We start from the raw sequence: 13,687 nt of genomic DNA, 5'->3' as shown, positions 1-13,687 counted from the left end.
GATAAGGAAGTCTTTGTGATTAGCTGTGTATTTCTTTGAGCTTTGGACAGTCTTCATGATTGTTGCAGATACGTAAATTCCTCTGTGTTATATCATACAAGTTTTATATCAAATCAATATTTTTTCAGGGAAAAGATACAAACTAGCAGTGCCAGGTCCAGGGAGATTCTGCCACCAGGCCAGAAACAAAACTGTAGAGCACCCAGTTTCTAGAATTTTGCATGTGATTGGCATGTTTAACTAAGGTTTTGTTTAGTAGTATGTAACTTGTTTGGCTTTTTCCTGAATAGAAAGGGTTTTTTTAAGTAAAAATATGTGCTTTGGTCTTGCTTCAACCAGTGTTTGTCAGTCAACTGTATAATTCTGTATTAGTCAGAGCTGAAGTAATTATTTCATGTGTGAAGAATAAACACAAGTGTCTGCACATACTCACTTCCCAAAGCCATCCTTGAGGACAAAGCCCTGAAACCGTGCACACTGATAGCGCCAGTGTACGAGGAACAGGAACGGAAGTAGCTGTTCAGTTAGCAGCAAGAGAGTTCATTAGCAGCTGGAGGTGTTGAATTCATGTTGCAAATTTTCTTGTCTCTTTGCAGGGAAGTGCAGTATCTGAGCGGGGCGGACCATGAATCAGTGATTCGGCAGATTGTAAAGAAGGGTATAAAATAGGTCAAAAGCAGCAGGGCCCTTAGCTGACAATTCAATATAAAATGTATTCGTGAAAGACATCTTATGGCAGACCATCTAGTGTAGGCACTGTTCACTCCCCATCATTATCTGTTGCATCAACTCCTCTGTCATTTGTCATTAAAATTACTTACAGCAGAATATTCCATTCCTGTGTCTCAATAAAAGAACTGTGAAGTAGTAGTGAGTGATTTTTTTTAATGAGATTACTTTTTCTATTGTATGTGAGGAAATTAAATGTTATTCCCATGTGAGAAAGGGTGTTGCAGTCAGAGACAATACCAGAATCCTGATTTTGTGGCTTTCACTTCTTGGTATTGGTTATGAGATCATCTTTCTCCAGTGTTGGATTTCATACCTTTTCTTTGACAAAGGTAGTTTTAAAACTGTATTTGCCTAATAGATGCAATGATAAAAAGTGTCCATGTTTACATGTGTGGCTAAAATAAAAATTAGGAAGATTGCGAGTGGAACTTATGTTAAAAACTTGATCCTGTAGTTTAGCATGATGATAGGTGGTAATTGCTTTTGGTGTGTGAGGAAATGGTATTTCCCATCTGTTCCTCTGTGGAAGTTCTTAAGTGAGATAAGTCCCTTTGAAATATTGGTGTAGCTATTTAATTTTTTGGTATATTAAAGTGATTTACTTGTAACAGAACTTTGTATTTGCTGCATAGGAAAAGATTTGGCTGTACAAATGCGACTTATTTTCACTATATGCACTATTAGTGTCCAGGTGTCAACGACCTGGTATTGAGGGGTCTAATACGTGCAAGAATAGTAACTCTTGTAATAGTAACTGATGAATACTTATGCTTTGAAGTTATGTGCATTAGCCATGTACAGGCTGTTGTACCCATGGTAAATTCAGTATAGTTTACCTACTCGAAGGGCGGTTACAGCAAGTGTGTTTGTCTCCTTTACTGTGGGGCAAGAACATGTGTATGGTCAGGTGCCATTGAAGAATTGTCATGCACCTGTTTACTTGTGGTAATTAGTGTGGCCATTACTAAATCAGCCTGTTAAATTAAAATGTTTTATTGGAAGTTTTAGTAGATAGTAACGTAGACGGTTTTAACTTTCTCCCACCATAATCAGAAGTATTGTATGACACTTCGTTTACCAAATAGCAATGCTTTTGAGCTGCAGTAATGATGATTCATCAATAGTACCAGAATTGTCTGTGATTAAGAAAAAAGCTGCACCGTCGCTTCAGAAGGAACATTTACTATTGTACTTCATGTATTTAAAGACCTACCAGTCTTGTGAAGGTTACCAATGAGGTTAAATGTGCTGTATGGCACTAACTATGGACAAGGATTTTCTATGCTTACATAGACAAACAATGTTCCTTTCGACTGTTCCTGCACACTGTTCTTCTCTAGATGCTTCTGCAAAGTGCCATACACCTCGCTCCCCAACCCCAACAGAGCAAATATTTTACTATAAAAACATAGCTGGATTCCAGGACTCTAAAGTTGTTGAAGATAAAAAAGCCATGTTACGTTCTTCTCCTTTATTCTTTTTAGCTTCCTCCTTCACCTATTCTTTGAATCTTCTCTGCCACAGTCCAGCCCTGCATCATCTCCCAGCTTAAAAAGGGAAGTCTATTCCTGTAATCAACTTCTGCTTTGCTTTTCATGTCTCTTTCCTTTTTATGTACTCTGTATAATTACTGACTAGTGTTCTTTTTCTCTAGCTTCCACCAAAGTCTGAATTTGTCCCTACACTAGATTAAAATTGTTCTAGCTGGAGTTCCTGGTGGCCACAGACCATTCATGTTCATCCTCTATGATACGAATATCTGACAACTAGCCATATTATTTTTAAAATGTTGTTTTCCTCTTCCCTTCTGTAGCTCTGTCTGACCATGTTTTTCCTCATCCTCCTGTAACATCTGATTGTGGGAGTGTCCCTCAAAGTCTCTAAGAATTCCCAGGAGGTACCTTGCCTCATCTCTTCTCTTCACACTGTACTCTTGTGATCTTCCTGTCCCCTAGAGGCCTGTCTCATTTTGTCTGAATTGGATACCATCTCATCTCTTCAGTATATCTTCAGCTGTTTTCAGTGTCACTCTGAGCATGTCCTGTCTCAATCTGTTCCTGAAGCATCAACTGTGGCAAGCTTGTCGGAGTAAAGCTACAGCATTCTAGATCCTGCATGATCTGCAGTGATGGTTTTTAGCATTTTATATATATATATATATGTATATATATGCATCAAAAACTGATCTCTGTGTAACTTGAACAGGGTTTGGTATTTTTTTTTACCCAGAAGTCTCCAGTTAAATATTTTTCATGGAAATACAAATTTGTCTTGATGATTTTGTTTGAGTTCAACAGATCCTGTTTTCCCAGAAGTGGTGTTGAAAAAAGTGAAGTGTAAGCATGAGATGTTTGTTTCAAAAGTTTAGCAAGCTGTAGTAAAATGTGCCAAGTCTGTGTAGCTCCCAGAGGGTCAGTAGCACATCTGAAGAGAGCAGTTTGAGTGCTTTAGTGGAGCTATGGGATTTCATATGCTGTTAAATAAAAATTGGCAAGATCCATCAAATCTTCTGCACTGAAGCCATCACAGATGTATCCAGTTTTCAATAGTTTATTCCTTTTTATGGCATTGCAATAAAGAAGAGAAAATGATGATTAGGTTCTGGTTATAATTACATAATTTTTTTGTAGTGAGGTGTACTATTTTACTAAAATCACTGTGGGTAGATAAAATGAAATATACTGTATCTCTATAATCACAAACAGTAATTCAATACTTCAAAATACGATAGTCATTTCTTAAAAATGCTTTCTATTACTGGAGTTTAGCTGCTTAGCTACAACATATATACAGATTAGGGTTTTACTTTTGCTGGAAATACATATTTTATATTCTATAAAATCAAGATATGCCCATTATTAATACTCTGTGACTTTTTTACTGCTACATTAGGTAAGTTTTTATAGTAATCTCAGACATCTAAAAATTAATGGGCCTATTTGTTGTAAGATTATATTTTGCTTAAAGTTTGTTTTCATTTAGCCAAGAAATAATCGTATTTCATCTTAAATCATGTATCACTGGGGTTGTTGGTGTCTTAGTATCATATAATCCTAAGGAACCGCAGGAGATTTCCTACTCTTAACTTCTACTCAAAGCAAGGTAAACTAGAGCAAGTTGCTCAGGTCATTGTCCAGTTGGGTTTTGAATATATCCCCAACAATGGAGATATGTTTAAACAGAATTTCCTATGCTTTAATTTGTGCCTATTGCTTCTTGTCCTGTCACTGGGCACAACTGAGAAGAGTTTGGTTGCATCTTCTTTACTCCCTGCCTCCATTCCAATTTGGGTATTTTTATACTTCGATAAGATCTCCCTTGAGCCTTCCCTTCTCCAGGCTGCTTAGTGTCATCTCTCTCCGCCTCTCCTTATATGACAGATGCTCCAAGCCCTTAATCATCTTTGTGACCCATTGCTGGACTCAATCCAGTATGTGCATGTCTCTGTCATACTGGGCAGCCCAGAACTGGACACAGCACTCCAGATGTGGTCTCACCAGAGCTGAGGTAGATCACCTCTCTGTCTGCAAGTGATGATGCTAAGGTAGCCCAGGATCACAGAATCACAGAATGTTAGGGATTGGAAGGGACCTCGAAAGATCACCTAGTCCAATCCCCCTGCCGGAGCAGGATTACCTAGATCATGTCACACAGGAACGCGTCCAGGCGGGTTTTGAATGTCTCCAGAGAAGGAGACTCCACAACCTCTCTGGGCAGCCTGTTCCAGTGTTCGGTCACCCTCACCGTAAAGAAGTTTTTCCTCATATTTATGTGGAACCTCCTGTGTTCCAGCTTGCACCCCTTGCCCCTTGTCCTGTCAAGGGATGTCACTGAGAAGAGCCTGGCTCCATCCTCATAACACTTGCCCTTTACATGTTTGTAAACGTTAATGAGGCCACCCCTCAGTCTCCTCTTCTCCAAGCTAAAGAGACCCAGCTCCCTCAGCCTCTCCTCATAAGGGAGATGTTCCACTCCCTTAATCATCTTTGTGGCTCTGCACTGGACTCTCTCTAGCAGATCCCTGTCCTTCTTGAACTGAGGGGCCCAGAACTGGACACAATATTCCAGATGCGGACTCACCAGGGCAGAGTAGAGGAGGAGGAGGAGAACCTCTCTTGAGCTACTAACCACACCCCTTCTAATCCACCCCAGGATGCCATTGGCCTTCTTGGCCACAAGGGCACATTGCTGGCTCATGGTCATCCTGCTGTCCACTAGGACCCCCAGGTCCCTTTCCCCTACGCTGGTCTCCAACAGGTCTGTCCCCAACTTGTACTGGTACATGGGGTTGTTCTTGCCCAGATGCAGGACTCTACACTTGCCCTTGTTATACTTCATTAAATTTCTCCCCGCCCAACTCTCCAGCCTGTCCAGGTCTCTCTGAATGGCTGCGCAGCCTTCCGTTGTGTCAGCCACTCCTCCCAGTTTTGTGTCATCAGCGAACTTGCTGACAGTGCACTCTAATCCCTCATCCAGGTCATTAATGAATATATTGAATAGAACTGGTCCCAGTACCGACCCTTGAGGGACTCCACTAGACACAGGCCTCCAACTGGACTCTGTCCCATTGACCACCACTCTCTGGCTTCTTTCCTTCAGCCAGTTCACAATCCATCTCACTACCCGATCATCCAGACCACACTTCCTCAGTTTAGCTGCGAGGATGCTGTGGGAGACTGTGTCAAACGCTTTACCGAAATCGAGATAAACCACATCCACAGCTTTACCATCATCTGTCCACCGGGTTATGTCCTCATAAAAGGCTATCAAGTTGGTTGAGCATGACTTCCCCTTGGTGAAGCCATGTTGAGTGCCCCTAATGATCCCCCTATCCTTGATGTGCCTAGAGACAGCACCAAGGACAGGTTGTTCCATCACCTTTCCGGGGATGGAGGTGAGGCTGACCGGTCTATAGTTACCCGGGTCCTCCTTCTTGCCCTTTTTGAAGCCTGGAGTGACATTCACTTTCCTCCATTCCTCAGGCACCTCTCCCATTCTCCACGATTTAGCAAAGACGATGGAGAGTGGCCTAGCAATGACTTCCACCAGCTCCCTCAGCACCCGCGGGTGCATCCCATCAGGGCCCATGGATTTATGGATGCCCAGATTGCTTAATTGGTCCCTGACCCAGCCCTCATCAACCAAGACAGACTCCTCCTCTATCTTGACTTCCTCTGGGGCCTCAGGGGTTGGTTGGGCTTTTTTGCTGCAAGGGCACATTGCTGGCTTGTACTCAACTTCTTGTTCCCCAGGATCCCCAGGTCTTTTATCTGCAAAGCTGCTTTCCAGTCAGTAGGCTCCTAGCCAACTGGTGCTTGGGATTAATCTCCACTTTGATAAGTATCAGAGGTTTCTGAAGAAGGTTTATAGCATCACCAGCGGATGGATCTGCAATTTTTAACTTTAATTCTTGTTTCTGAGATGTTATTTTTGATACAAGTTGTTACAGTTTTTTGAAGTGCTATGTTTCATATCCCTTTTTTGCGAAGGGACATAAGATTTGAATGCACGTTAGTGTGCATCATCTGTGCCATAGCTTATGTCGTGAACATGTGTGTGCTTGCTCCATATCAGGCATATGGGAAGAGGTTCAGGTAGACCTCAGTGGAACAGCATTAAGCTAAAATTCTTTGCTTCACTTTTGCCAGCCGTGACATGGCAGTTTTTGCAGCTCAGCTGATGCATATGGGCTTGTTACTGGCTAGTCACTCAACTGTATGTGAACTTATTTGCTTGCTAAGAAAAGAAATGGGAATAGCAAATGGAATGCTCATTAAATTTGTGTTAATTAAACCCAAAGCAGATATCATATTTATATTGAAGTTTTCCTTTTCAAAACTAATTCTCCGTCATTATCATGGTAAAGGTCCCATACAGTTCAGCTCAAAAAAGACACTGAGAGACAGTAGAATGATTTTTTTTTTTTTTTTTTTAATTATTTTATGACACTAGCCCTGTGTTAGCTTACTTCTTATTTCAGCCAAGGTTTATGGTTTTCATAAAACATTTACTGGAACATTGGCTTTACAACTGTATCTTACATCACCAGGCAACTTTTTCAGTAAAGTATTTGATATTTAATACAGTATATAATCTTTTCCTTCAAAAGAATGAAAATTCTTTGATTAGTGGACTGTCTTTATAGAAAGGAATTTTTTCCTAAGTTTGCATTACTAGAGCAAGCAACATGTCTCAGTTTCTCTTAATAAGAACAGTGTCCTTATTTTTTCCTGGAACAATGGAAACATCTGTTTTCCTTAGTATTTAAAAGAATAGAACAGTCATGTTTTATCAGGCTTTCTTCTTCAGGAAGCGGATGCACTGAAAAGATCAATATCTCTCAGCTGTATGGATATCTCCACACTGTAAACTGGTAGTCAGCAGTCAGTCTTTTTGAGCAGGTGATTCAGCACGTACCTGCAGACAAATCTTCCTTCCCCAGCCCTCTTCTGTTGTGTTCTCAGCCCTGGGAAGCAATTCGGGCATTCTGTCGTCGCTTCTCTTGGATCACACTTTCTGAGGCTCACAGGCAGAGTTGATTAACTTACTGTTCATACACAGAACAGACATACCATAGCATTTCTATGAATGGACAACCTCTTTTCCCTTGCCCATCTTTATTCTGTTGGCAGACTGTTGACAAATTGGCAGCAAAACCCAACAGGATTTGGGGGAATATTTGCTTATATTTAGTGCTTCCTTCAGAGGTAGCATGTTCTGGCTATGAGTTTTTATCCCATTCAGATTGACACTTTGAGCAATGATGTCCCATCTGTAGAAGTAAAAATGAAGATTCCTGAAATGCAACTTTTATGTTATATCTTTCTATTTGCAGAATGCCAGTGTTGTTCCTTCCTTTCCAGTTACTGATGTCATTACAGTATTTACTCTGTTTTCCAAAATCTTCTTTTTCTAAACTTTTTTGCTGCACTCAAAATATTGCGCCTTGCTGCATGGCCAGGACACCACCTAACTGAGCCGAGGACGTCCCTTACTCGTGTAGGTTTTATTGTGCTATGTCTGTGCTAGGTCTTGAACAAAACTCTAATCTACTCAAAAAGTAGTTCTTGCTAACTAAATGACAGCTTAAGGCTTCTACTGACATATGTAGAAAATGTGGTGATGTTTCCTTTAGCGTGAATACCTACCTGCCCATGGGGAATGAACTGAGATGACAAATGCACAGCTGTGGCTAAACTTTGAGGAAATGTGAAAATTTATTGAAACATCCTTTGATGTTTAATTTGAGTGCTAAACATACTTATCAGTGTCATTTAAAAACTAATAATACCTGATTCGTAATGAGTTTGACTTCCGTTGCGTTTCTTTTCCAATCTATTCTTCTATTCCCAGTTGGTTCAGAACCTTCTGAAGTCTTCATGTGACTGTTCTGAAAAACCTGGAGGCGTAATACAAGCCAGAGGACTGAAAAATGGGGAAGGGAAAGGGAAGGAAGAATGGGGCATAGGGGAGGATAAAAACTGTTTCCATATGAAGTGCGTGTGAAAATTACTTTCATTTTATCTATACTTTATCAAAATTGCAGTGTGTGTATCTATCAAGTAACTGTTTTCATAACTTTGCAGAGAAATTAATATAAATATAGGATTCCTACACAGTTCCATAACAGAGGTGGATTTTGAAACAGATTCAGAGAACTTGTGGCACCCCACAGGCTTGTTAATGTTAATCTGAGGCCACCTTTAGGGCTGAAGGACTGCACCCCTGTAACTGCATCGTATTATGCTGTTAACAGTTCTTCAATATGCTTCAAAATCCTAGTATGTGTTTGTCCAAGTTTTACCTCTTTGTTCAAGACAAAGACCTACTTTTTATTGATTTTGGTCAACTCTTCTGTTTTCTTCTGTTTTTTAGGGGAGGACAACGTATTATGAAACATATACTGTATACCTTACCAAAGTTGAGTGATTTCAGTTCAGCTGTTTACTTTCAACTTCCTTCTTATATTTATATACCAAAGTTACTCAGATGTCTTTAGTGTCTTACAGTACAGAAACACAGGAGGGCAACTCCCATGTTTCAGCCTTTTTAGACTGAAAAGAAATTTTAAATTATGACTGTAGCAAGGCATGTTGGGTTCAGATTATATTTCTTTATGTCTGACTAAGGATGATTTTGACAATGAGGGGAACTGGACTGTCTTCAAGATTTCTAGTTGTAAGTTATTGCTTTGCCATAGGTTTCCTATGTTGGCTTGTAAATTCACTTGAGGCCAGTTGTACAGTAGCACTTAGCACCCACTTGGTCAGAAGAACAAATAGCCAGTTCCTGAAAACAGTTCAGCATGGCTTATACAGAAGTGGTTAGAAAAATCATTAATAGTAATGAGATGCCATGGCACTTTATTTAGGACAATGTGAGGATATAAACAGAAATATCTAATATCTTTAAATATAGTGAGCCTGTAATATTGTTTTAACTACAGGTACCGAGAGGCTATTCACAAGTGGGATGAAGCGCTTCAATTAACTCCAGAGGATGCTACGCTTTATGAGATGAAATCGCAGGTAAAGCATGACAATTGTTATTTAGAAATTAAAAAAGAAAACATTGTGTTTGTGAACAGATACTGTGCAACATTGTGTAGTTGTGTGCATAAACTACACAGCAACTTAGGTTTTACATTTTTCCCAGCCCAACAGGGTATCTTTTGACAGGAATTAAAATAATGCTGTTATCCCAGCCAATCACAATAAAGAAATCTTTGTTAGGGCATGAATTAGGATGTTACAATGTGGAAAAAACAACTGAAATATTTAAAAATTTTGTTGAAAGGGGGAAGGAGAGCCTTACTGTGATAGATTAGCAAATTTGACCATTAAAAATCTGCCTGCTCTTTCTGAAGAGTTGTCTTAATACTATCAACATTAAACAGGGATACTGTATGAAAAAAGTATGCTCCAGTATTAACTATTGCATAGATATATTAGTCTTGGAAAGGAGCATTAAACAGAGTATACTTAACGATGTCGATTCATCTGAGCCTTTATTTTAAAGCTGTTTTGAAGAAAAAGGCTTGCGGCCATCAATGCCTCACTAAAGTTACGAGATCAGCTTGTAATTTCAGTGTCTTTGCATGGCTTAGATGGCAAAAGTGCCAGGATCCATTATTTTGTTTGCATTGAGAAGCTTTTGTCTCCCGTCTGTATGCAAAGGTACAAAAAATAATTTTTTTTTCTGTATTAAATAAAAATGCTCTTCTGCAAAAATAATTTTAATCTGGATTGAGAATGAGAACAAGAAACGTATGGCTTCTTTCAAGCAGCTGGGCAGATTAGAATGGGAAAAATTATTTTTAGAGAGGGAGCTACCTAAAATATGGCTGAAAAATACATGGTTTGATGTTAGGAGAAAGGAAAAAAGAAAGTAAAATCTTGGTACTTCAGTGAATGTATTATGTAACTTTTAGAGAGCTTGCTGCATTGTTTAGTTTTAAAATCTTTGTTGATACTGTAAATCTTTTCTTGTATAAAAAACAAAACATCACACCCCCCTCAAAAAAAACCCTCAACCAACCAAACAAACCAAACAGCAAAAAACCCCCAACAAAACCCAAGAAGCAAAGCTGGCTATTTTCCAAGGTGTGGTGACTGTTTGTTTTTTTTTTCCTGGATGCTATCGCATCTCCTCCTCAAAGTCATGTTGTATGTGAAGTGAAGAAAGTTTGAATTAAGTAATCATAAGCTCATTTCAATACAGTAATGCTGAAGGAGGCTTTCGTTTTATAGAGCTGCAGAAGGTTTAGATTTTACTTGGTTTTGCATTTGGTTTGAGAAGTATTTTATGGCTTAAAGGTTTTTATTCCTGAATTATTTTGGGAGAAGTGTATTGTTGGATTGCTTTGTCAACGTATCGTGTATATAAGGGGTGCAGATAGACTGTGCTAGGAAGAACTTGGGGAAGGATGTGTATGCAGGGTTGATTTCTGACTTGGTTTGTTAATTTGAATAGTGCTGGTAAAAAGATGCAGCAATTGTTTTTACCTTAAATTGCTGAATTTTTCTAGTGCAGTTCTCTCATTCTATATCCTACATGATGCTGAAAAGTGTGCATTTGTTCTCCCCAGTTTCTCACCAGGCTAGATTTGTAGTCAATTATTTCTTCCTAACTTCTAAAACAGGAGGTATATGTCTTTCCAGGAAAAAAATTTAAAAATCTCTTCATGCATGTTGTTCAAACCTTGTGGAAATCCTGCAATGGTACTTTCTCTTAACTTGGGCGCACTTAGGATCAGATCTATATGTTATTTAGATAGCATATTAGCATTTACAAATCATCTCCTATATGATTTAGGAGCTTGATTCTACACACTTCTAGAGTTCTGTGGTAAAACCTGTTAAACATGTAAACTTCCATTGAATATTTACTTGTGTTTGGATGCCTTTACATCAATGCTAGCTTAAATGAAAGATCTATCTGGCCTAGTATCCTGACAGCTTTCAACAGTGGATGGCTGGGAAAGAGTCATACAAATGGTACAAGCATGTAGCAGTACTTCCCGCTCTACTCCACACTAGTGCGGCCTCACCTTGAGTACTGTGTGTGATTTTGGGTGCCACAGTATAAAAAGGATATGAAGATACTAAAGAGTGTCTAGAGGAGAGCCACAAAGTTGGTGAAGGGTTTAGAGGGGAAGCCGTATGAGGAGCGGCTGAAGTCACTAGGTCTGTTCAGCCTGGAGAAGAGAAGACTGAGGGGAGACCTCATTGCGGTCTATAACTTCCTCACAAGGGGAAGTGGAGGAGTAGGTGCTGACCTCTTCACCCTGGCAACCAGTGACAGAACAAGAGGGAATGGCAGGAAGATATGCCAGGGGAGGTTTAGGCTGGATATTAGGAAAAGCTTCTTCACCCAGAGGGTGGTGGAGCACTGGAACAAGCTCCCCAGGGAAGCAGTCATGGCATCAAGCCTGACAGCATTCAAGAAGCATTTGGACAATGGCCTCAGACACATGGTGTGAATTCTGGGGTAGTCCTATGCTGGGACAGGAGTTGGACTCGATGATCCTTGTAAGTCCCTTCCAACTCAGGACATTCTATGATTCTATGATTCCCCCATGATACTTTTCCCAGCCTCCAGTAAGCTTTGGCTCTGAGACTTCTCTGTGTTCAGAAGTGGCTGAAAGATTTTTCTCCAACAAATTACTTTCTGCTCTCATGTAAACTTTTAGCATCTGCAGACCTGTGTGCCAAGGAGTTCCAAATCTTAATTATGCACTATTGGAAGAGACAGAATAATCACAGAATCACAGAATGTTAGGGATTGGAAGGGACCTCGAAAGATCATCTAGTCCAATCCCCCTGCCGGAGCAGGATTACCTAGACCATATCACACAGGAACGCGTCCAGGCGGGTTTTGAATGTCTCCAGAGAAGGAGACTCCACAACCTCTCTGGGCAGCCTGTTCCAGTGTTCGGTCACCCTCACCATAAAGAAGTTTTTTCCTCACATTTATGTGGAACCTCCTGTGTTAAATTACAGCTTTTTTCCTGGAAAGACATATGCCTACTGAGCGGTGGTTGCCTAATCAGCACCCCAGTCCCTGTATTTTAGCTAAATGGCGAAGGTGATTTGGAACGGTAAGGCACACATCTTTCCTGCTGACCAGGAGGAGCTGAGAAATCAGCAGTGTGACTCTGATTCGTCTTGTAAAATCTCTCTGCCTGCCTAATTAAACTGTTGGGAGAGTAATGATAAGCTGAAAGAATAAAGGAACTCAGGCCTGTGCTTGCATCATGCCTTTACTTCCTTTCCTGAAGAGCAGTGCTGCGCAGTTGAGCTGTTTCTCTTTGGTTTTACTTTCTGATATTGCATAACACTGTGAATGAGAATGCAAGAAAAGGTTATGTACAAAATATTATGCATTTATAAAATTATTTCTTGAACCTTTTTAACAAAACTTCTAATCTTTAAATTGGTAACATTTCTTTATTACATGTAAATAATTATTACAGATGTTTTTTGTGGTATGATTTATGCTTATTGGAAGCTGTTTAGTATAATGCATAATTTGATACCTTTCTGCTTTTAAAGGCACTAATGCGAGCTGTAAAAATCAATTTTTGCCAAAATAGGAATACATCATTCATTCCAAAAATATTGTGGTTAATATTTAAATGATACTGTCTTAGAGCTGACTCTGTTATTCCCATCCAGTGTACCAGCACAAATACTGCAGCTATTATTGTGTAGCTAAATGAGAAAGTTTTGGTAGCTGCAGATTTGGAAGAACTGTACACCAACTTCGGCAAGGGCTTGACCAGCATTGGTCCTATGAAAATCTGCCTGTCTTGGTATGTGAGTCACATACTAGCAGAGGCGATTCATGTTAAGAATGACTTTGTGCAATATGCAAAGGTTCTTTATGGTCTATACTAATTTTCTTCAGTGGGGAAAAGTCTCATCATGAAGTAATTTCTTTTGAGAATTAACAATTTTGCACAGGCTTGAATATCTGTATATCCTGTTACATTTATTAAGACAATCTTATGTTGGGTTATATAGCAGCTTGCCAGTTCATTAGTATTTCCTTTCTCAGGAGCAAACTTAATATTTTAAATAACCTGTTGTTTAATATGCAGCTCAGATAAATATGCTAATGACACAGTAGGAATCTGTAAATATTTGTGGGAAGTTTTTAAAGATCTGTCTTTTAACAGATGTAGGACAAATGTCTTTCTGTATTTCTGAAGAGTGGAAATAGTGTTTAAAGTTCCCAGTTGTCAATGACACTTGTAGTAAGTGTGTTTCCAGAAAAACATATGGGGACTGTGGAATTGCTCAACTGCTTCAAAAAACTATAAAAGTTGATGAGATTTTTTTCCATTGCTCTCAGCTACTCTTTGATCTATTTAAAAACAGATTATTATGGTGTTTGGAGAGGTTAGGGGTGCACTTAAACGTTCTTTGCATGCAAGATCTTTCAGTGTACGTAC

The 13,687-nt window shown here is 39.5% G+C and overlaps 1 protein-coding gene across 1 annotated transcript in view; it reads left to right on the top strand.

Annotated features, from left to right (window-relative positions):
- Positions 1-13,687, top strand: part of TTC33 (tetratricopeptide repeat domain 33) — a 61,864-nt gene that overhangs the window by 20,956 nt on the left and 27,221 nt on the right. Inside the window, exon 3 of the mRNA XM_068423141.1 lies at positions 9,179-9,260. Within this exon, the coding sequence (XP_068279242.1) occupies positions 9,179-9,260 (82 nt within the window). The remainder of the gene's footprint in view (positions 1-9,178; positions 9,261-13,687) is intronic.

The sequence above is a fragment of the Nyctibius grandis genome, chromosome Z (genome assembly GCF_013368605.1).
Source record: "Nyctibius grandis isolate bNycGra1 chromosome Z, bNycGra1.pri, whole genome shotgun sequence".
Lineage (NCBI taxonomy): Eukaryota > Metazoa > Chordata > Aves > Nyctibiiformes > Nyctibiidae > Nyctibius > Nyctibius grandis.
Note: the sequence above shows the minus strand (reverse complement) of the source record. Positions and strands in the feature narration are given on the sequence as shown.